We start from the raw sequence: 23,979 nt of genomic DNA, 5'->3' as shown, positions 1-23,979 counted from the left end.
ATGAACCCAGTGTTTTGTTTTGGATCGTTTCATTTTGTTTTCTTAAACAAAGAGGTATAAAACTGCCATAAGCATTTGGAGGACTAGAGGTAATATTTCAAAATAGTTTGAGGAAACATTACTCCCCTTCCCAAGATTCCTAACCACGCCCTCAAGATCTCAGGTGGCTCACTCCTCTCCCTCCCATCCACCCTGGCCCAGGCCTAAGGATTTTTTCTTTGTTTTCAAAACACTTTGCTAATTAGCCCACACTGTTTGAAGCAAGAGTGAGAGGAAAAAAATGTGAATCAGTCTTGACTGGATTTTTCAGTATCTCGTTTTCTTAATCTGCAGAAAGTATCTCACCCCAGGCAAGCAGAATTATAAAGACCAGTGGATGCCCCAATTTTAGCATTTCCATAGTTTTCTAACACAGATAGGAGCCTTCTAAATGTGTTGCCAGGAAACACTGACAGTATTTTCTCCCAGGAAAATTGTATGCCAAATAAAATGTAAGAAGAATGCCTTTGCTCGAGACATAATTCTTATCAGGACAACAGAGGATTTAATCATTAATTATACCCACAGAAGTGAAAGTGCTTTTAAAATTGGAAAGTTTCAACATCTTAATTATAAGAAAGGTAAAATTAGATTAGCCTTGCTGTCAACAGCCTTCCTAAAACATAGTTATCTCATCACATTTTAAAAGTTGACAGGTGTTTCACCATCATCAATTTTTAGCAATACCTGAACTCCCTTCACGGCGTCCAACAGAAGAAAGCAAACCAATAAAAAAGTTATTCATTAATCAAAACCTTCATCAGTTTCCTGGTAAAAAGGAAGGAGCTAACACTGAAAAAAACATTAAGCTAAAGGAAGACACAGCCAGGTAAAGTGGTCAGGGGTAAAATGACCCCAGTTCTGACAGGAGAGGGCAGGTGACCACATTTCTGCCAAGAAAGAAAATGTTGAGTTTAGCACACCCTTACATGCTTCATTCAACAGGGATTGTTAAGTACCTGTTGACAGGTTACTATGTTCCAGGCATATGTTAGACTGGGGATGCACAGGTGAGGAAGAGGACCCTGGTCCCTCCCTCCCTCACGGCCCCCCGCCCCCATTCCCAGCTTCACAAAAATGCTAAAGCTAATGATTTAATTGCAATTATGTGCAAGTCTTCAGAGCACCAGAGACCAGCATGTTCTGGTTGCAAGTGGAGAGCCACTCAGGTCCCCTCCAGTGAGAGGAGTTGTAAAGTAATCCTCAGAAGTAAGGAAATACGCCTGCAGCCATGCAGCCCGTGTGAGCCCCACCCTGAGCCATTCTACCGCAAAGTCAGCAGTCCTCTAGCACCTCCCCCCTCAGAACGGGAGTCTTTACCACCCAAGACTTGGCTTTTTTCTCCACTTGGAGTTTTTCCTGCTGCTTTTACCACCCACTGGTGCAGACTTTCTGCCCTCCTCTCTACTGTGGACATCTGCCTTGCTACTGCTTTCTCTGTCTCAAGGCTTCGGTTTATGACCTCCTTTTTCTCTCTGAAGTCCATCACGACTCTACCGTTTGTGTCTCTACGTCCGGGTCTTCCATTCAGAGCCCCTAAGGGAGCAATCTGATTGGTTCCATTAGTCACTCTCCATTACGCGGTATCCCAATTAGGTGAAGTTCCCATGCAGGGCCATTTCATAAGATGCTGACCAGCCTAAAGAGGCTGCTTTTGACTCAAGGGCTGACCCCTGATCCAATCAGCTTGTAGCCATAATGATGGGGTCCCCTGATTCAAAACATGGCAACCTACGTCTTAAGAAACCATTTGTGGTCTCTTTCCTCCTAAGGCATTTACAGGCGCAGGAGACACTCAAAGTATCACCAAGAACCCAAAACAGATACTGAGGCTTGATTTAACGTTAATCCCATATTGGCTGCTGTTTGAATATAACATCGCCATTTCTTAAATGCTTCAGCACCAGGTCCCTCAGTGCCCCACAGAGGCACTGCCATCCAATCCCACACTCTTTCCGATTAAGCACAGTGACACCCGAGAACCTTTCTCATCACCGTGCCTGAGTTGAAAATTCTGATTTGGCACATGGGATGAAATTGATTTGCCATCCCCCTGTCTATAGGATGAAGTCCAAATTCTGCAGGAAGCCACACTAAGGCTTTAGCCTGAAACTCTGGCTCTAGCTCAACACTCTATCCAATATAACCTCACCAGTTTCCTTACACAACGTGCGCTGGATATTCTCCATTCGTCCTTCCAGATCCACTCTCCATGTTTCTCCAGGGAGGCCGACCTTCTCGGATTGCATCAGCCCAAGCTCCCTGGCTTCTGATTGAATTTGGATGAGGAGAGGCATTGGCAGGATATGAGAGGGCATACAGAGAAGGAGTTTGAGATATATTTCCCCCTCTCCTCCTGCCTGGCTATGGCTCTTTCTCTACTAAAGGCCTCAGCTCCAGTCAGGGGCCTCTCTCTGACAGCTAAGCTCTCCTTGGGTCTGGGGTTACCAGACGCTATCCTCTCCCCTTGCCTTTCTAGGCTGAAGTTGCCTGCTCCGGGATACTTCATCCTCCCATGCTGATTTTTTTCCAACCCTGCCTACACCTTTGTAAATGATCCCATCTTTGAACTTCCTTCAATTACCCACCCCCTTTTAAAAAATTTTAAATAGACTTTATCTTTTTAGAACAGTTTTCAATTTACAGAAAAATTTATTTTCTTCTATTTATTTATTTAATTATTTTTGGCCATGCTGCATGGCTTGTGGGATCTTAGTCCCCCCGACTGGGGATTGAACCTGTGCCCCTTGCAGTGGAAGCGAGGAGTCCTAACCACTGACTAACCTTGAGTCCTAACCCTGGACTGCCAGGGAATTCCCAATTTAGAGAAAAATTTAGAACATAGTATAGAGAGTTCCCATATATTCCACATTCTTCCCATATACTCTGCAGCCTGTTTCCTGATCTTTACCGTCTTATTAGTATGATTCACTGGTTACAATACTAACGGGTTATTTTTAACCAAGGTCCATATTTTATTCAGACTTCCTTAGTTTTTACCAAACGTCCTTTTTTTCTGTTCTAGGGTCCCATCCAGGACTCCACAATTACACTTAGTAGTCATATCTCCTTAGGTTCCTCTTGGCTCTGACAGTTTCTCAGACTTTCCTCATGATGGATGACCTTGACAGTGTTGAAGAGTACAGGTTTTTTGTAAATGTCCCTCAAATGGGATTTGTCTGATTTCTTTCTCATGATTAGAATACGGGTTTGGGTTTGGGGGAAGAAGACCACAGAGGTGAAGTGACATTTTCAACATGTATCAAGAGTATATCGTTTCAATACAAACCAAGAACACAACCATCATCGTGACTTATCACTGTTGATGTCAGCCTTGACCATATGGCTGAGGTAGTGTCCGTCAGGTTCCTACACTGTAAAATCACTCTTTTATTTCCCTCCCTCTTTCCACATTGTACTCTTTAGAAGGAAGTCACTATGTGAAGCTCACACTTGAGAGGGAAGTTATGCTTCCTCTCCCTGAAGTAGAGTAGAGCCTATGTTCTATCGTTTTTTCTTTTTTCTCTTTTTTTTTGGTAAATTGAGGTAAATTATGCATAACATAAAACTTGCCACTTTAAGCATTTTTAAGTGTTTCAATGACCCCTTATCAGTAGGCCATCTGTCTCCTGCTGGGACTCTTATGATGCCCAAGTTGAACTTGTCACTATTCATCAACAATAATAATGTGTCTTTACGTTTTATTACATGAGATGTCCATGTAAAGAAAAGAGATTCTCACATTTTCATCTATTTGACTCGTACTGCTCTTTAAGCCTTGACTCAAGATGTCATGGGCTCCCCTAGGGATCACCATTACTCCTGCTACTGTCTCCCTGACCACGTATTTCTCCTTCTATATTCTAGCACCGGTTGCATTGCACCATCTTCTTGGTGGCTTTCCCAGGGCAGGAACTAAATCTTATTTATCTTTGTATCTTTAAGGCTGAGGACTGTCCCAGAAACACAGTAGCTGATCAATAAATGTTAGCTGGAAATAAAGGAAGCAAAGATGAGATAGAAGCAGAAGTGGCCTATTTTCTCCAAAGATTAAAGAGAATATTAATACCTGAGATTGGTGAGGGTATAGGAAAACCTGCACTCCTAGTTATGTATCCCTCCACCCTTTCTGCAGGACAAATTGGTAATACCTATTAAAAGCCAAAATATATGCATATTTCTACCCAGCACTTACAAGTCTGGAAATTTAAATTAAGAAAGCAATCAAAGACTGACATCAGTCTTGGCAATGATTTTTGGATTTGACACCCAAAGTAGAGGCAGCGAAAGCAGAAATAAACAAGCTGGACTACATCAAACTAAAAGCCTTCTGCACAGCAAAGGAAATCATCAATAAAATGAAAAGGCAACCTAACTAAATGAGAGAAAATAATTGCAAATCATATATCTGATAAGAGAGGTTAATTTCAAAACTATATTAAGAACTAATACAACTCAAGAGCAAAAAACCAAACAACCCAATTTAAAAATAGGCAGAGGAACTGAACAGACATTTTTCCAAAGAAGACATACAGAAGAAGAGCCAACAGGTACATTAAAAGGTGCTCAACACCATTCATCATCAGGAAAATGCAAATCAAAGCCACAATGAGATATCACCTCACATCTGTCAGAATGGCTATTATCAAAAAGACAAGAAATAACAAGCATTGGCGAGGATGTGGAGAAAAAGGAACCCTTGTGCACTGTTGATGGGAATGTAAATTGGTGCAGCCACTATGGAAAACATCATGGAGGTTCCTCAAAAAATTAAAAATAGAACTACCATGTGACCCAGCAATTCCACTCCTGGGTATTTATCTATAGAAAATGAAAATACTAATTCAAAAAGATATATTCACCCCCATGTTCATTGCAGCATTACTTACAACAGCTAAAACATGAAAGCAACCTATATATATATATAAAATATTCCATTGTGTATATACACATACACACGATGGAATATTATTAAGTCGTAAAAAAGAAGGAAATCTTGTCATTTGTAACAACATGGATGGACCTTGAGGGCATTATGCTAAGTAAAATAAGTCAAACAGAGAAAGATAAATAATGGGGGCTTCCCTGGTGGCTCAGTGGTTAAGAATCCGCCTGCCAGTGCAGGGGACACGGGTTCGATCCCTGGTCTGGGAAGATCCCACGTGCCGCGGAGCAACTAAGCCCGTGAGCCACAACTACTGAGCCCACGTGCCACAACTACTGAAGCCCGCGCACCGCAATGAAGAGTGGCCCACGCTCGCCACAACTAGAGAAAGCCTGCGCGCAGCAACGAAGACCCAACGCAGCCAAAAATTAATTAATTTTTAAAAAAAGAAAGATAAATAATGTATGATCTCACTTATATGTGGAATCTAAACAACAAAAACTACAACAAAACTTAACTCACGGATACAGAGAACAGATTGGTGGTTGCCGGAGGTAGGGGTGGGGGAGGGCAATGAGCAAAATGGGTGAAGATGGTCAAAAGGTACAAACGTCCACTTATAAAATAAATAAGTCATGGTGATGTAATGAACAGCATGATAACTGTAGTTAACACTATATTTGTATATTTGAAAGTTGCCGAAAGAGTTGATCTTAAACTGGTCACAAGAAAAATAATTGTAACTATGTGGGGTGATGGATGTTACCTAGACTTATTGTGGTGATCATTTCACAATATATGCAAATATTGAATCATGTTGTACACTTGAAACTAATATAATGTTACATGTCAATTATATCTCAATTTTAAAAAGAAGACTATCAAATAATGTGGAAAGATACTTGTACAAAGATTTTTTTTTTTTTTTTTTGGTCTATGCCGCATGGCATATGGGGTCTTACTTCCCCAAACAGGGATCAAACCCATGTCCAGCACTGGAAGCGTGGAGTCTTACCCACTGGACCACCAGGGAAGTCCCCAAAGATGTTATTTTTAGTGTGAAAACTGGAAAGAACCTAAAGGTCCATCAAGAGGCCAACTAAATTATAGTATATCCATGCTGTGTAGTAATATATAGCCATTAAAAATCAGGTTGAACATTTACCGAGTGATTATCTTTGGGCAGTGGTATAACGGGCATGGATTTAACTTTTTCTTTGTAGTTCTCCCAAGTTTTTTCATCTGAACAATATTTGCAACTAGAAAAAGAAAAAGATCAAATGTACCTTTTCAAAGTGGCTTATTTTGCCATTTCCTACCTGAGCATCCATCTAAAGATAATCAAAACTTGAAGACTGATCTGTTGGCCAGTTTAGATATAATCAAGCCAAAACATCAACAGTCACCATGACCTCTGCTTCCAGCCATCACCACCCTTGTCCTGAACACACTAAGGGTGGTGGATCCCAGGGGAAGAGAATTCAGAGCTTCCCCCTTCTGTTTGCCAGCTTCTCTGGGACCCCACTTCTGACCTGGATCCTGGACATTGGTTTTTTTGTTTGTTTTGTTTTTAAAGCCCCTCTAACTGACTATAATGTATAGCCACAGTTGGAAACCCATGGTTCTATCCTACTCTGCTCACTTTACAGGTGGGACAACAGAGGCCCAGAGAAGTTCAGAATGATCCCAGGGCAGAGCTAGATCCTGGTCTTTTGACTCTTGGTCCTTTGCACTTAAGCAAACCAATAAAATCAAGGGTGGGGTTTTGTAGATTGACAGACTTGGAGCACCCCAAATGTTTCAAGAGGAAAACGGGGAGTGCAAAGACTTCTAAAAATAACCTAATTTTGATCCCTTCCCCAATCCAAGTTTAGAACTATGTCTGAGCAAATAGTTATCAAAAAGTATTTATTGAGCACAGTACAATTTGGAAAGATTAACCACGGTCTAACATAACAATGGGAAAGGCACTACAAAATCTAACTTAATGCAACTGTGTTGAGTGAGCGAAGATGATAGAAATCAAAATACCATTGTATTCAAGGTTGGCTTTACCCCAGAACAAATAAACCTAATTCCGTCCGGGCCTTTGCCCTCCTAGCTGGGTCCTAGGACCCCTGTCTCTTGCTCCTGGTGACTGCCAAGAACGTCCCCCTCTGGTTACCCTTGCAAACCAGTTACACTTGCAAATCAAAAGCAATAGTTTCTCTTTCCATCCAGTCTCTACCCTGCCCCCGACCAGTCCTAACACCTCACACCTTCCCAATGAGACAGATAGAATGAAGCCTCGGATTGTTTCCCTGGAAGGTGTGCACAGTAGAAAGAAGTTTAGACTTAAGTCACCGATCTGACCGTGTGATATCTGGAAAGCCCTCAACAAAGCATTCAACTCTTTAGGACTCAAACCTTTTCTGTCTGTGACATGCATGACTACTGGGAAATCTATGAGGGCCAGTCTGATTTATTCAATGACAGCTTTGTGCAAGCCCAGCCCAGACCTGGTTTGTAAATGGGTAGTTAATCTTGAAGCTAGTGGCGTGTGGTGTTACAAGAATGTGTAAAGGAAGCCCTCACTTAATCATTTCCCTACTTGTCCCTGCTTTAAGCAGTACAAGAAATACAGAAAACATGGGAGGTGAGAAAGATTAGATTTGTTGCAATCTAAAGTCCCTCACAGGAAGGAAACAACTTCACTATTGTTTGAAGTGTCTTAAATCAATACCCTGGTGCTGCCTGACTTCTAAGATATGTGGGAAAATTTGATTTTCAATATTTACGCTTCCGTTTTAAAAAATCCTCAATTTCTTATCTTGAATTTTTAGCTCCCTCTTTTTCACGATATAGTGAGTGAAGTGTGTTAGATGGGAAGGGGGAAACCCCTACCATTTGCCTCATTGAACGCCCAGGCTGTTCAAGCAGCAAGACACTTCTCTGCAAGAAAATCTGCTTGTTTTGCTTTTAAAGGGCAATTTTATATTGCCATCTGCACTCATTTGTTTACAAAATTCACCGAACTCCCACATGCCAGGCCATGAGGAGAAAATACTAAGCAAGCTAGACAAGTTGCCTGCATTCTTAGAGCTTATCATTCACTGGAAGAGGCGGGCAATAATCAGATATCCGCACAAAGATGTGCTTACACAATGTGATAATTGCTGTGAAGAAACACAAGGAGCAAAGAGAACCTATAAAAGGAGGAGGGAGACTGGAAGGTGAGTGAAAGTGTCTCCCGAGGAATTGACCTTTGAAACTGAAGGATGAATGGGAGTTTATTTACAGAAAGAAGGACCGGGAGCTCAGGCAGGCCAGGCAAAGGCCAGAGGCCAAGGGGAAGAGTAGCTGTTGGAGAGAAGTTTTGTCAGCTGTCCCCTTAAGGTCTTATCAATTATATGGGGCAGGTATGCAATTGTTTTCTTTTGGCAACTCCACCTGTACTTGCAAAGTATTAATCCTCCCAAGTCACTTGACACCAACCCACCTTTAAAAACATTAACCCATTATTTATCAAGTGCTCTCATGTTTTTCCCATCACACACCAATGTGGTGATTTCTTGTCGTGAATTTTTAGCTCTCTTACTTTTACATGATCGATAGTGAGTGAGGTCGTGTGTAGGATGGAAAGGGGGCGACCCTTCCGTTTGGTTCACTGAATGATCAGGGTCTTCAAGTGGAAAGACAACACCTCTCTACAAGAAAATCTGCTCATCTCGCTTTTAAAGGGCAAGATGGTCCTTTTCCAGAATTGAAAGTTACATGACTAAGGGTAATGTTTAAAACAGTTTGAGAAACACTAGGGGGGGAAATGCACTCTTCGTCAGCTTCCTGAATTAGGGAGACAGAGTAGACCCTTGAGGAGAGAGCAACAAAGAGCAGCCCGTGCATCTGCCTGTGGGTATAAAGTGTGTGTGCACAGAAAATGCCAAGCAGCATTTCAGGATTGAGACTGGTTCTTATTCCTTCCCTCTGCCCCATTTTAAAGACAAAGCAAGAGGAAAGGGGAAGGGGAAAGGGGGCTCTCAAACTCATCTAAAAGTTACTGGGTGTCATGGGGACAGAGAATGAACAACAAGAGATGAAAAAAAAATACTACGCAGGAAGATTTCTCTGGAGTGGAACCCACCCCCCAGCCTCTAAATTAATCCTACAATTTAATGCCCATAATATTCCATTCCACATGGAAGCCAGGTTCTTCATAATTCCTCAGTTAGTAGATCTAGAAATCTACACATAAAGGCCACCCTCCTGTCACCAAAACTTTTAGGAAGAAAAATAGGCGGTTTCCTCCACCACCCCCGCAAAGAGTTGTAATTAATACACTGTTTCAGTTTTCATTTGCCACACTTTCTACCTCCCTTCCCCAGAAGGGCAGCTTCTGTGGCGGCCCAGAGCATCTCGCAGCTGCAGGGAGCCCTCCCTCCCAGAGGGCAGTCCTGCGCCCCGGCAGACAGCAGCCCTGGCACGTTAGCATCTGCAGCCTGTCTGGTCCCTCCCCTCTGGAGTCCCTGTGCACTGCGACGACGCGCTGGCTTCCCAAAGCCGCAGTGGATTGTGTAACCACACTGTGAACGCCTAGAGGAGAGCGTGGTTAGCTTCACTCCTGACAGCATCTGTTAAAAGTCACTGGTGCCAGTTAATAAGAGACCCACCAGGCAGGAGGGACCCTGAGACTCCGGGGGAAGGAGAGAGTGAAGCGCTGTCTGGACAACATCACTGGAGGTAGGGGGTGGGCTTTATAAATCTCTCCAGCAGCGATATTTAAGCCCGAAATTCTGTCCTTAGAGCTAGCGTTGCAGGACGGTGAAGCGCACGCCGAGCCCCGCTACACGCCTCTAGTGCGCATCAAAGAAAGGGGGATGGGCGGAAACTCAGAATCCGGGGGGGAGTAGTCAGAATCTCTCCTCAGGGAAGCCTCTTGTGAAAATGCCAAGGACGTCTCCGCGCCTCTTTTCAATTATGTAACTCTTACACATTTGGGAGAATATGCATGAACATAAATTTAATTACTTATGAAAGTAGAAAGTCTCCAAATAGGCTGCATTTAAAGCTCTGGGGGCATCTGAAGTCTTACTAGACCTGGTTGCCACCTGGCAGCGTTAGAGGATGTCATCCTAGGGATTGGACTCCCACCCACCCCTCCCTGGTACCCACAGCGCGGGCAGCCGGGTCGCCGCTCGGGTATGGGGCCCTCTCGGCTCGGCAGGATCGGCGCGCACCCATCGCCGCGTCGCGGAGTCGCCGGGACCAGCAAGTCCGCAGGCGGCGGGGCGAGCTGTCCCCTCCCCCCACCACTGCGAACACCTGGCCCGCGGTTACCTGCGGGACCGCGACTCTCCGCAGCCCATTGGCCGGCTCCCCGGCGCCCCTGCCTTTGGCCGCGGGGAGATGCCCGAGCCCGGGCGCCCGCGCCGCGCCCTCCGCGGGGCTAGCACAGGGCTCGCCGGGGCCTTCATCCGGCGCGGGGAAGAGCCCGCAGCGGCGCTGGAAGCGGGCGACGAGCTGGGAATCCTGCAGGCTCCAGAGCAGCTCGGCCATGGTGATCCCGGGGCCGCCGCCGCCGCCACCCGGTGCCCCCCGCTCGCACTGTCCCTCCTGCCTTCGCCCTCGCCGGGCCGGGCGCTCGGGGTGGCGGGCGGGGCCCGGGGCGCCAGCCAACAGGTGCGCCGCTCGGGTCCTAGCGCCCGCCCCGCGCACGCGGACGTCCAGGTGTTCGCCTTCACCTTGCGCCAGGCACGCCCGCCCTCCTTTCCTTCCCGGCGGGCCCGGGCGGGCTCGGGCGATCCCTGGCGTCCGGCGCGCTCGGAACTGGGCGAAAGGGTACAGGTGTCTACACCGCGCCTCTCTGCGCCCGACCGCGCCTCCTCCACCCCTCCCGGCTGGTGCAGAAGTGCCACCTAATAGGGAGCGGCCGAGCACGTGTGGACCTGCGTGAGTCCATCCTGGCGTGCGCCGGCTGATCGCTTAGTGACCTTCCTTTCACTTTTGAGCTCAAGGGGAGGTCTGATTTCCCCTCCAGCTCCCCCCATCCCGCCTGTAGTCCTGCCTTTGCCCACTTCCGGCAGGTAGAGGGAGCCCCCCTAGGGAAGATTCCCAAGTTCTTGCCAAACTCTGCGTGATGCAACGTCTCCCCACAGGCCCAAACTTCTTTAACCTTGCTCAAGAACCGAGTAGGTTCGAAGTGGATCCTGGGTCATCCTCCGCGTCCCTACCCTTGCCCTTGTGATTTGGCAACTGGGGAACACTTTTAGACAGCTGGAGAGGAAAATTGATTCTATCTTGGTTTTCCGCATTAAGAAAGATGGCGGTTACCCCTCTCCTACTTCTTTTTTCCGCTCTGCCTCTATCTAGACCTTTAGACCCGAAGAGAACAAGGTGTTGAAGGACCGCGAGGAGGGGTTGACTTCTCCCCACACCTGCGCCTGCTTTAGGGATCTCAGCAGAACAGCAAAGAAAACATCCTGCTGGTCGACCTTGGCTTTCCCTCCTCCCTCCTGAATCTTCTAGCGGCACTGCACTTCCTCACAGGGAGTGAAAGACAACAGTCAAATTAGGCCCAGATGACCTGCTTGCAACCAAAGTGCAATTCAATCCTTCTGTCTTCAGTTTGCAGCTGAAGGCTGAGCATTTCCTGGTAGCCCAGCGTAAGTCCTGCTAAGTATTTGGTTGCACAAATGACTATGGAGAAACACCTGCCACGACCTTGTTTATCCAGATGTCAATTCAGGTCTTTGGGATGTAACTTTCAAGGATGACGTGGTCTCCCTCATGCCTGAGTTTCCTCTCTCCTTCCCAGTCCTGTCTGGTGAGCAAGATCAAGGTGGCTGAGAGAGCAATGAAACTGTTGGGAAATACCATTTCCCACTTAACTTACAGAAGAAGCACAGAGCTGCCGTCACAATCCAGCTGTGTCACACACAGAGATGGTCAATCCTAGAAGCAGAAGGCTTCTCTCCTCAATGTTGCTGTCATTTGCAGTCACTGGGACCAAACCCTGTGGTTTAGGTTTTTTTTGTTGTTGTTGTTTTGGGGGTTTTTTGTGATTTAGTTCTCACAGCTGGAATTGTAGTGGTTTCAGACCTGTTCTTTTTTTTTTTTTTAATATTTCATTATTTATTTATTTATTTTTTGGCTCCGTTGGGTCTTCGCTGCTGCACGGGGGCTTTTCTCTAGCTGTGGCGAGCGGGGGCTACTTTTCCTTGCGGTGCGTGGCCTTCTCATTGCAGTGGCTTCTCTTGTTGCAGAGCAGGGGCTCTAGGCACGTGAGCTTCAGTAGTTGTGGCTTGAGGGCTCTAGAGCGTAGGCTCAATAGTTGTGGCGCACGGGCTTAGCTGCTCCGTGGCATGTGGGATCTTCCCGGACCAAGGATCGAACCCGTGTCCCCTGCACTGGCAGGCAGATTCTTAACCACTGCACCACCAGGGAAGTCCCAGACCTGTTCTTCGTATGTGTTAAAAGAAATATGTTCCCCATGAAGACACTTGAGTGATGTTATCTCCCAAATTTGATGCTTCGATTTTCCTTTCTCCCAATTAGGAAAAAGAGGCAAAGCCAAACATGGCACATGGAGCATAAGGCCAAAAAATTGCATATTCAGACAATGCATTATATCCCCTTGGGGACCAGGTGCTGACTCCAGCTTTCAGTGGCTTGTGATGTCACGGTGTGCCTCACTTTCCTCCTGTGATGAAATGATAATCCTCACTTCTTGTCTTTCTTATATGGCTGGTGTGGCAGTGCTTGGCTTGTGGCAGTATCACTCCAATCTCCTTCTCTGTTGTCACAGGGCATTCTCCCTGCATGACTTTCTGTGCCCAGATTTCCCTCTTCTTATAGGGACACTAGTCATTGGATGAGGGTCCACTCTAAACCAGTCTGGCCTCATCTCAACATGATTACATCTGCAAAAAGGCCACATTCACAGGTTCTGGGTGCACGTGAATTTGGAGGGAATGCTACTCAACCCACTAAAGTACTTACTCAGTGCCAGGCATGTGCTCAGTACTTTCATACCATAACTAATTTAATCACACTTTATCCTCCCAGTAGCTCTCTGAAGTAGCCACTCATCCTTCATGTATTTGACAATTGTGCATTTACTAGTGTCAGACACTCTTCTAGGCCTGGGGATACATCAGTTAAAACACCAGAGGCCCTAGATCGTGGAACTTATATTTTAGTGGGGGGGACAGCTAATTTAAAAAAATCAAATAAATCTGTACTTTTAGGAAGCGACAAATGCTATGGAGAGGAGCAAGGTGGGTGGGGTAGGGGGAAGACATGTAGGTAAGTTGGTTACCTCCAAGAGGAGGATATTTGTGCAGAGACCTGAAAAAAAAAGAAGGAGCCCCCCCCCCCATCCAGATCAGGAGAAACAGCATTCCAGACAGAGGAAGCTGCAGTTGTAAAGGCAGCCCAAGCTCAGCAGTGTCGGAGGAACCACCAGGAGGCCAGCCTGGCAGGAGAGGCTTGAGTGCGGGGATTGACTTGGGAGAGGTGGGCTCAAGTAGGGCCATGTAGGGTGTAATAAGGAGTAATACTCCCAGCTCAGAGGTAGGAAACTTGCCCAAAGCCACACGACTACGTGGCAGAAGGAGGATTCAGCTCAGGTCTTTGTGACTCCAAAACGTATTCTTTCCATTACTAAATCACATTCTCTCCTGGAATTTATCTTTACTCTTTACTCTTGTATTGAAAAGTATTCCCAGTGTGTAATGAGTGCTCAATAAACACTTAGTGAATGTTGTTCTTTTTTTTTTTTTTTTTGTATTTTTTCTTAGTTTGTTTTATTTATTTATTTATTTATTTATGGCTGTGTTGGGTCTTCGTTTCTGCGCGAGGGCTTTCTCTAGTTGCGGAGAGCGGGGGCCACACTTCATCGCGGTGCGCGGGCCTCTCACTATCGCGGCCTCTCTTGTTGCGGAGCACAGGCTCCAGACGCGCAGGCTCAGTAGTTGCGGCTCGCGGGCCCAGTTGCCCCGCGGCATGTGGGATCCTCCCAGACCAGGGCTCAAACCCGTGTCCCCTGCATTAGCAGGCAGATTCTCAACCACTGCGCCACCAGGGAAGCCCGTGAATGTTGTTCTAGACTAAGAGTACCCCTCACAGTTTTTAGAGCTTTGGGAGTTTAGGACTCATTTGCAAATTTTTGCATGTAAATTCTACAACCCTCAGAGGCAAGTAGTTTTATCTCTTTTTTTAGAGGAGAAAACTGAGACTCTGAGATGTGAAGTAATTTTTCCCAAAGTTACAAAATGTATTACATAGTCTTTTCAGGGTCTGCCATCTCACACTGCTCTTATGGGAGGGTTTCCTTCCTCCTTCACCCAGTCTCTTCCCAGGGGATGGGAAAGGAATGGGAGAGGAGATTGGCAGCCATCGTTTGAGCCATATGACCTGGCCCCCTGGTCAGAGCTAATTGGCCCTGGGCTGGACACCACTTGACCAAATTTGGGATCATCAAACGCTTTCTCTTTGGGCATTTGGATTCATAGACCCCAGTTGGTATCTGTTGAACTAGGGAGAAGAAAACTCACAAACTGGAGACCACACCGTGGGGCAGGCAAGTGGTCTTACTGCTGAGTGCTCACAAGGGAGAAATAAAGCAGACACACAGAGAAGTTAGGCAAGGCAAGCAATTGATCCTGAGAGACAGCTCCGCGGTGCCTCGTTCCAGCCATTGTGAAGGTCCTCCTAGCCTGGGTTCCCAAACTACCCCCGAATCCTTGGTAACGACTCCCCCATTTCTGTTACTTATGGCCTGAAGAGTCCTAACTCAGCCAGCCAGGAATTGGCAGAACACGGAAATGGAGCAGCAACTCCCCACCTTCATGTCACCATCAAGGGGTTACCAAAGCCCTGCCCACCTCTTGCTGCTGGAGGCTTCTTCTTGCTGCCATGGAAACCAATTCTGACCCCTCACCCCAGCCCATCAGGGTGTTGAAAAGGGCTGCAGAATCCTGGCTTCCTAAGAGATTCTGGAACACAGTGATTCTATTGATATTTCACCTCATGGTGAATCAGACTGCTTTCTAGGCTTTGCTGGAAATCTAGTCACTTTATGTGGGGAAGGCATTCTGAGATCCAAGCTAACTTTTGGCACATAACCCTTTCAAAATTTGCAGACTACTGTATATGTGAATTTGGTTACTGGCAGTCTTTTTTTAAAAGGGTAATTTATATCTTTACATATATGTTATGTAAAGTAACCAAGGATTAATAGCCTTAGCAGATTAGAGATATATCATTTGTTGACAAATTGATCAAAGCCCTAGGCTCCATGGACTGTTCAGATCACTGAAATTTTAAAATGTAAAGGATCAAACGCATCTTTTTTTTCTGGGGTGCAACCCCTTTCTTCTCCTTAACTAATGAAAAACAATTTTTCTATTTAGACAGTTTCAATAAATCATCAAACATAAATTCTTTTCTTGGGGTGGGGGGGAACCTTTCAGGCTGGGAGAAATTTCAGGTTAAAACCTTGCTTTAAAAGAAAACAGTTACAGGTGATGTTCCTGTAAACAGGGGGACAGAAAGAGGGAAAGCAGTAAGAAGACTGGGAGCCTTGAATTTCTCCTGCAGCAAACAGTCAAGGAATGGTCCAGTTTGCATGCTCTCACAACCATGAATATTGGTTAAGAGTTTGATTTCAGCCGGGACTTCTTGGTTTGAATCCAGTTGAATCAAACCATATGAGACAAAATAGTTTTCCAATGAGTTTTGATGGATTTTGACCACTTTATGAGGAACATGGTAGGGTTTAGCCTGCTCTACCTAACTAAAGAACTTGAGGGAAGGGGGATATCTCATGCCAACCAATTTTAAAAGTCAGTCCTCTTTGTTTGGCTTATGCTTTGATAAAACATCAAACATCTAATAGAGAAAAGGGAACCATTTCTTCCAATTCCATCAGGCTTGCATTGGGGTTGGTCAAGCTCATATACAGAGAGCCCCAATTTAAGACAAAGAAAATATATTTGACTGTTCACAAGTGGTCTATTAGGATAGTCATTTTTATTCCTAAAGAATGTTCCCTATTAGTATCACTCCTTGTTGAGTCCTTTCCAATAATCAGTTTCCTGGACACTTTTATAATATGATTCAATTTACAGTTTCAGTTAACATAACACTTTCCAAGACTAGGTTTATTACATAGATCTGGGTAGAACTGTACCACTTAGTTATCAAAAATTTAAAACCTTATTTACTTCACAATAAGCTTCCAAATCTAAGTGAAGCATTTTTGGTTATATTTCATGCATATATTCAAATTCATGAATCATCTACAAGCTAAAGGTGGATTGGAAAACTTCACAGATATTCATCTCCAATATGCATTGTCTAATAAACAAAGCAAGTCCCAGAATAATATGGAACACTAGGTATAATATGTTGCTATTTATGTTTACGATGTTAAAATACACGTTTGTGTGTGTGTGCAGGTACATATATGTGCACACATGCAAACGATTTGAAAAAGGTCTGGCGTAAAATCACTCATTAACTAACAGTAGCTACCTCCTGGCATGGGATAGGAGACAAGGGGGACTTTCAGATTTTACTCTATGTGCTGGGATTTGTCTGAATTTTTCACAGATGTGTATTCCTTTTATAATTTAAAAAGATTTGTTGTTCTTTTAAAACTCTTCTAACTGGTCAGGCTTGGTTAGTGAGAGAAGCAGGTTTTTGAGATGCTCATATAAAAGAGATTACTGTGAGTAATTATAACAAGAGACTATAATTATCGAAAGTTGGCTATGAGCCACCAGATACTACTAGCATGTCTTTCTCACAAAGTTAACAATACCCCTGTCAAACTCACTTGATAGACAATAAAAAAATATTTTCAGCATGTGGTCTAGGGACTTCTGAGTTTCTGATTCAGTGACTTAATAAGTCATCTTGTTGTGGTGAGAGGTCAGCGGGCAGCAAGGGGTACAGTGGGGAGGATGCTGGGCAAGTGCCCTGGAACCCCATGGGGTCTCCATGTTCTTCATTATTGAGGGCAGGTTAATAAAGGTCATTTCAGCTGAAGCATCTGTAGCTCTGACTGGTGTCTACAATGGGCAGATGCCCAATCTGTAACTGGCCCGAGCATGTATGACTCCAAAGCTCACTCTATATCAGCAGTCCCCAACCTTTTTGGCACCAGGGACCAGTTTCGTGGAAGACAATTTTTCCACGCCAGGGGGTGGGGTGGGTGGGAAGGGATTGGGGGGGAGGGATGCTTCAGACGGTAATGCGACCGATGGGGGGATGGTTCAGGAGGTAATGCGAGCCATAGGGAGCGATGGGAAGCAGCAGATGAAGCTTTGCTCGCTCTCCCGCCGCTCACCTCCTGCTCTGTGGCCCGGTTCCTAATAGGCCAGGGACCGGTACCGGACCTCGGCCTGGGGGTTGGGGACCCCTGCTCTATATGAAAGCCCTGCCCACCAGGCCTGCCAATATAGATTCTCAGAATCAGTGCTACCCTATGGCTTCAGCTGAGCCATCAGCATCCCTTCAGTAGAGGGGCCCCCTGAGCACAGTCTACAGACATAAGTCAGAGCTATAAGTACATAGGAACTGACATCTAGAGCAGAGGCTTCAGAGTCTGGCCCACACTATGATCTTAAAAATGGAATTAATTGCCAACCTTTAAGCATCAGATAATTTCATGTAAGATGTAGATTTCTAACTTATCTTTAAAAACTGGTGCTCTGATATCACTGGGTCAAGATTCATTGTAGCCACACTTGCCGGAGCTGAATATCTGGGCTCTCTCTAGATGGAGCATCATTCTAGGGTTTTCCACAGTTTTCCCCACTCCGTATTATTTCACATCCTTCCTCCGTTGCTCATGTGATCGCCAGCTTGGTCCCTGAAGTGGGTGGGATTACCTCCACTGCATTTAAAACAAGGAAGACCAGTGCAGTTTGTTAGCCATGCTGCCCATTGGAATCCCATCTCCCAATGTTAGATACAACAAGAAACCACAGTACTGCGGCTTAAGAAATCTAGAATGCAGTGGAGGAGACAGGATAGGCACCTGTATCAGTAAATCTAGTCACAAGTTTGGCCCCTGAATCTTCTTGCCTTCCTTAGCATAGTCAGTGACTGTCCATAAATGATCCTGTATTTCAATTTTTTTTGAATATGTTTAAATTTCAACCGTCCTGACACTTGCAGCACTTCTCTCAAGGGTATGTTTACGCATTGGCAATTTTAATAGGGATATGTTGTCTTGCTTAAATAACAAATACTTATCTCCCCAGAAGAATAATGAACAAAGTGTTAATTTATAATTTTGCTCACGGTGCTTTCTCATTGCTAATTGCCTCCTTTGTTGCTGGTAATACCCTTGTCTGTTACCAATAATTTTGGAGGCAGAATGATCTGGTAGTGTGGATTGGAGAGACTGGAACACCCAGGTTCAAATCCAGGTCTCTTAGTCCTTGGGCAATTCTCTTTTCTTCTCTGAGCCCAAGTTTAACCATCTGTAAAACTGGGATATCATTCCAAACCCTATTTTTCTTGAAGGATCATTTCATGAAGTTAATGTGATGCTTGTTTCTTCCTTAGTTTAACTGTAACAGAATTTTCTCCAGACCCCTTATTTATTTATTTATTTATTTATTTTTGTATCTGCATCATCATTGACATAGCTTAACCTACATCACTCGGCTAATCCACTCTGTGAAGTGAGATAAAAATCTTTGTTGAAATACCGTAAGACTCTGCTTAATGCTAACATTTGTGGTCAGTGTGCAGTGGGACGCAGCTTTCTTGATGATCAGCTGAAGTGATAACAGGAAGAAAACAGGATAATCAAACATGCTTTGATTTCTGAACTGCCTATATTAACTCTAAGTTCTAGAGTCTTAAATGTTATGGCCTTTACAATGTTTTTTATTATTGATGTCATGCCCCATTAAAATACCACTGTATTACTTGGTTAATAAATACTTGTGAAGCCTTATAAATCCACATTCTAGTCATGAACTGAGTTTATTAACCGTGGTAAACACCATTTGTATAAGTGAGGTAACTGATATCTGTGGATTTGTTGAACACTAGAAAGAAGGCTAGAGAGTTCTTCTGGTTGTTTCACAGTTTGCTTCCACACAAGTGAGCCTTTAATTCATAAGAGCCAGGAGCTTGTTCCTTTTTTCAGTGAATGCAAAATCTTCTAGGCTGGCCTAAAATTTCAGCTTCTTTTTTCTATACTTGGTTAACCTTTCACCTTGGTGGTCAGTATCAGGGAAGAGCATAGCTGAATCTGTTCCAATGTCACTGACCTATGAACAATAAACATCACCTACATCTCGTGGACTTCCAGAAGAAAGTGGCTTGGCCACTGAATCAGAGCGCTGGGTTCCTGGAGTCACGGCCACTTCAGAGCATCAACAGGTAGGAGCCCCACACCACCTGCTAGTGCCGGCACAGCTAAAACTGAGGGCCTGGGCTTCCCTGGTGGTGCAATGGTTAAGAATCTGCCTGCCAATGCAAGGGACACGGGTTCGATCCCTGGCCCGGGAAGATCCCATATGCCGCGGAGCAACTAAGCCCATGCGCCGCAACTACTGAGCCTGCGCTCTAGAGCCTGCGAGCCACAACTACTGAGCCCACGTGCCACAAGTATGGAAGCCTGTGCGCCTAGAGCCCGTGCTCCGCAACAAGAGAAGCCACGACAATGAGAAGCCTCCACTCGCCACAACTAGAGAAAGCCCGTGCTCAGCAATGAAGACCCAACACAGCCATAAATAAATAAATAAATAAATAAATAAATTTATAAAAAAAACAAACAAAACTGTGGGCCTTTGCCGTGCGAAAGGAAGGAGGACAATCTTAGGGGCTGTTATTCAAGTCAACAAAATTTTACCTTATAAATTCATTTCTTTTCTCTGTTTGATTTTTTTTTTTTTAATACTTCTAAGTTCTCTCTTTATCACCAGCTGGAGGCCTAAAACTTACATTTCCCAAACTCACTCTTGCTGGTAGAGTTCCAGTTTGGACTCCTCACGTGAGAGAGGCTGGCGTGCTATTTGAAAGTGAGAGGCAAGCAGAAGCCCTTGTGCCCCGCAGTCCTGACAGTCTGTTGTGGAGGCTTCTGGACCACAGACATGAGGACTGACAGCAGCTTCTGGGGGTCTCGCTGTGAATCGCCCGCTTCCTGTGACTCACCGCAGGATCCTGTGATCCCTTTATTTCCTGATTACCTAAATGCCACTGGCAAATTCCCTATGTCCCCCATTCTTGTTTTCAATGGCTAATGAGCTTCTAATTTCTCTTTCTTTCTACTTCAGATAATACTGAGAGTAGTGTATTAGTTCTCCAACGAAACAGAACCAATAGGAGGTTATCCATCTATCTATCTATCATTATCTATCTCTATCTATATATCTATATGTCTATATACAGAGAGGTATATATATATTCCAGTGTTGTCCAAGGCCATTTGGTCATTTATATTATTTATATATCTATATCTGGCCATTTATAAATATATAGATATAGATATATAAATCTATATGATATATCTATATCTGGCCATTTATAAATATATCTATATATTTATATTATATATATTATATGTAAAATTTATATATATAGATATATAAATATATCTAGATGATTTATGTATCTATATCTATTTATATCACAAGATTTATCATAAGGAATTGGCTCATATGATTACGGAGGCTGGAAGTCCCCAGATCTGTGTGGTGAGTCGGCAAGCTGGAGACCCAGGACAGCCAGTGGTGTCGTTCCAGTCTGAGTCCAAAGGCCTAAGAACCAGGGGAGGAGATGTAAGTTGGCCCTTTACAAGCATTATCTTTAATCATCACAGCAATCAAAAAGTTTGGGAAAAGTTACTATTACCCTATTGGACAGATGAGAAAACTGAGATTTGGAAGGGTTAAATCACTTGCTATAAACTATAGCTTTAATCCATTATTCACTAGCAATGATCAACTCACTAGTGGGCTGACCACTGAAGAGCAATCATGTATCTTAGGACATAAAACAGCTTTTCTCCCACTCACCTGCTGTTGGGGAGAAGTCCCACTTGATCTCCTTACCCCGCAGTCCCCTGTGAAATTATTAGGAAGGCCAACATTATGTGTTGGACTGGTAAATAACTTGTAGCACAGAGTGAGGAAGGCAGCATCGAACTAGTCCATTCTGAAGGGGTGTCCGGTTGGATGGTCTGCCCTCCTCCCCAGCTTGTTTCCAACTCCCTCCAGGATGTGGGGCTCTCTGCACATTTGGTGATCCTGCTCCTGGGTTGTTAGCACATTCTCCCAGCGTTCTTCAAAAGCCATTCTAACTCCGAGATCTACAAAAACCATATGAAGGAATTCTGAATCCTTGTTGGTCAGAGTAGATAAAGAAAACAAAAACAACAACAAAACAGGATGTGGTTCAATGCTGACTTGTTCAGCACCAACTAAATGAAGAGCTGTTTTAATGTTGTAAGGATAGAAAATGGAGAAGAGAAATCAACATAGGCCTTGTCCTCTTGAATAAACAGTGTGTGGGAGGATATAGGCAGATATGGTAATGACTGTAATGGCCAAGCTGGCATCTAGGATGAAGCAATGGGGAAATAAGGGAGGTAGAAATTAATGACAACTGGAGGATCAAAGAAAGCACTAGAGAGGAGGTAGGGTTTGAAAAGACCTATCTGTAGTGGGAAAGGCCTATCTGTAGTGGAAAAGACCTATCTGTAGTGGGAAAGGCCTATCTGTAGTGGGAAAGGCCTATCTGTAGTGGGAAAGACCGTGACAAACAGAGACCATGGAAGGGTATAACAGACAGAAGACAAAAAACATAGCACAAAGAAAAGCAGAAACACAGAACAGTGTGGGTTGAAGTCTGGGAGGGATGTGAAAGGGAAGAATTATGTCAGAGATTGAGGGTGGATATGATAACAATATGGCCAGACCAGGATCTGCAAAGGGCGCCATCGACAGGCTGTATGTGGATAAAACTGAAATAACAAATTACTTTATTCTAGCCAATTGTCCAAATATTTTTCTGATTAGTAAATTCAATTATGAAGTTAGATTGATAAAATTTTGCTAAGTATTAATTTACATAAAAAGATATAGTTATTCAGCCTAGCACAGTTGCTAAACTATACGTATTAGGTTAAAAATCATGAAAGTAAGTTATCGTTTTAAGTTATCATTTTATGGGCTAGGGTAGGTTTCCAATGTACCGATTAAATATTTTAAAAAAGAAGAATTCCATTGGATGTGGGTCACATGAAGGGGTATTTTTATTTTAATACAAATAATTATGTGCTTGGTTCATATGACACCATTAAAATGGATTAGGACCCATTTTTTTCTCAGATGATTTTGATCTATGTTCATTTTAAAATACAAACAAAGGAAAAAGCTTCATTTTACCAACTTTAATTAGGCTCACAAAGATTATAGAAGTAAATTATCTACCTCAGGTATATTGTTTGGTAAAACTTGTGTTGCTTCAGGAGAGGATGGCACCTCTAAAAATGATCATAAGGGAGAAAAACATGTTTGATGATAGGAACAGAGCTCATATGGCAGCTGGTCAACTAATGGATCCTGTAATTGGCAGAGATCAGCTTCTGCAGCTTAAGGAAGAAGCATAATCACGTTGCTAAAAATACACATCAGTGTTTAGTTCTTAGATAACAAATTGGCTGATACAGTACCAAACACATGAAGCTAAGAACACCTTGCAAAATATCTGTGACAAGGTACCCTGGGCCACAGTCATAGTAATACACCACTTTATCTTGGCTGTCAGACCAAATGTTCCCCCATTTGAAGAATGTACACAAAATTATCAATGTGGCAGTGGAAGAAAAAAACTCATGGAGATGTGAGATAATTACTCTGATAATCAAGTAAAGCAGATGATATTATACATATATCACCAATTTCTATCCTCAAAATAGCTCCTTGTCACAGGGACCATTTGCTTTAATATGGTAAGACCAGATTCACCTTATTGCTTCTATAATTCAGGATAAGGAACCTTAGATTTTAAGTCAACACATCTTAGTAGCTGTATTACCTAAGGCATGAATCCACTTCAATATTCTGACACTTAGCCTTCTCATCTATAAAACGGGGTTAATAAAACCACAGGATGCTATGGAAATTGAATAAGAATAACAATAAGATAACAAAACAGAGGCTGGCAGAAATTATGCTCATCCTTTTTGTCTTGAATCCAAATTGAGTTGAAAATAAAATGAGGAATTCAACCTAATTGGTTGACTAGATTCTAGGGACTGATTCACAGTAAGCAGTTGTCACCCAACATCTCTTCCCTCTATTTTTTCCGTTAGTAATCGAACCCTATTTTGTTCAGCATGGCAATGAGCTTATTTGAAAGATTACCTTTCCTGGTCTTTCTTTCAGATAAATGTCATCATTGTCAAAGTTCTGGCCAATGGGAAGTGTTACATTCTTCTTTCTTCCTGCTCCCTGGAATACAGAGGTGATAGCTGGAGCTCTAACAGCAATTTTGAACCAAGAGGTGACACAGAAGATAGAAGTTATTCACTGGAGATGATAGGGCAGACAAATATTGCCCAGGTCTCTGTGGACGCTGTGGATCCAGCATACCACAGTCCCAGTCTATGTGTGGATTTCTTTTGCAAGTGAGCATAAACTGTGTGCTTATAAGACACTTTTATATTGGGTTCTCTATTAAATACAGCTAAATGTAACTAACTCTTATGCCAAAATACCAATGTATATAAAAAAGAACTGCAAATTATTCATTTACAGTAAAAAAAATAATTATAAGTCTTATGGGCCCAGGTAATTGAAAACTTAGTATACTCTGTCCTCTAGAAATCTGTCTGGGGAGTAGAGAAAGAAAGTCATGGGGAACTTGCCATACAGTTTTTGTAGCTAGCTACATCAAGTCAGAGATTTTTTTTTTTTTTTTTGGCTGCATTGGGTCTTCGTTGCGGTGCGTGGGCTTCTCATTGTGGTGGCTTCTCTTGTTGTGAAGCACAGGCTCTAGGCGCACGGGCTTCAGTAGTTGCAGCACACGGGCTCAGTAGTTGTAGCTCA

The 23,979-nt window shown here is 43.8% G+C and overlaps 1 protein-coding gene across 5 annotated transcripts in view; it reads right to left on the bottom strand.

The window, feature by feature from the left end:
* SGPP2 (sphingosine-1-phosphate phosphatase 2) overlaps positions 1-10,788 on the bottom strand; it is a 137,212-nt gene extending 126,424 nt beyond the window's left edge. For 4 of the 5 annotated variants that reach the window (XR_009700737.1, XR_009700736.1, XR_009700738.1 and 1 more), the window contains exon 1: positions 10,238-10,592. Coding sequence is in view for 1 of the 5 variants with exons in the window: in XM_061187875.1 (XP_061043858.1) it covers positions 10,238-10,456 (219 nt within the window). In the remaining 4 variants the exon portion in view is untranslated. Of the gene's footprint in view, positions 1-10,237; positions 10,593-10,641 lie in introns of those variants that run through there. The other variant, XR_009700739.1, reaches the window with a different exon arrangement.
* Between the last annotated feature and the right edge of the window lie 13,191 nt (positions 10,789-23,979).

Source organism: Eubalaena glacialis, chromosome 1 (genome assembly GCF_028564815.1).
Source record: "Eubalaena glacialis isolate mEubGla1 chromosome 1, mEubGla1.1.hap2.+ XY, whole genome shotgun sequence".
Classification (NCBI taxonomy): domain Eukaryota; kingdom Metazoa; phylum Chordata; class Mammalia; order Artiodactyla; family Balaenidae; genus Eubalaena; species Eubalaena glacialis.
The sequence above is the reverse complement of the archived record's forward strand: the minus strand, read 5'-3'. Positions and strand labels throughout refer to the sequence as shown.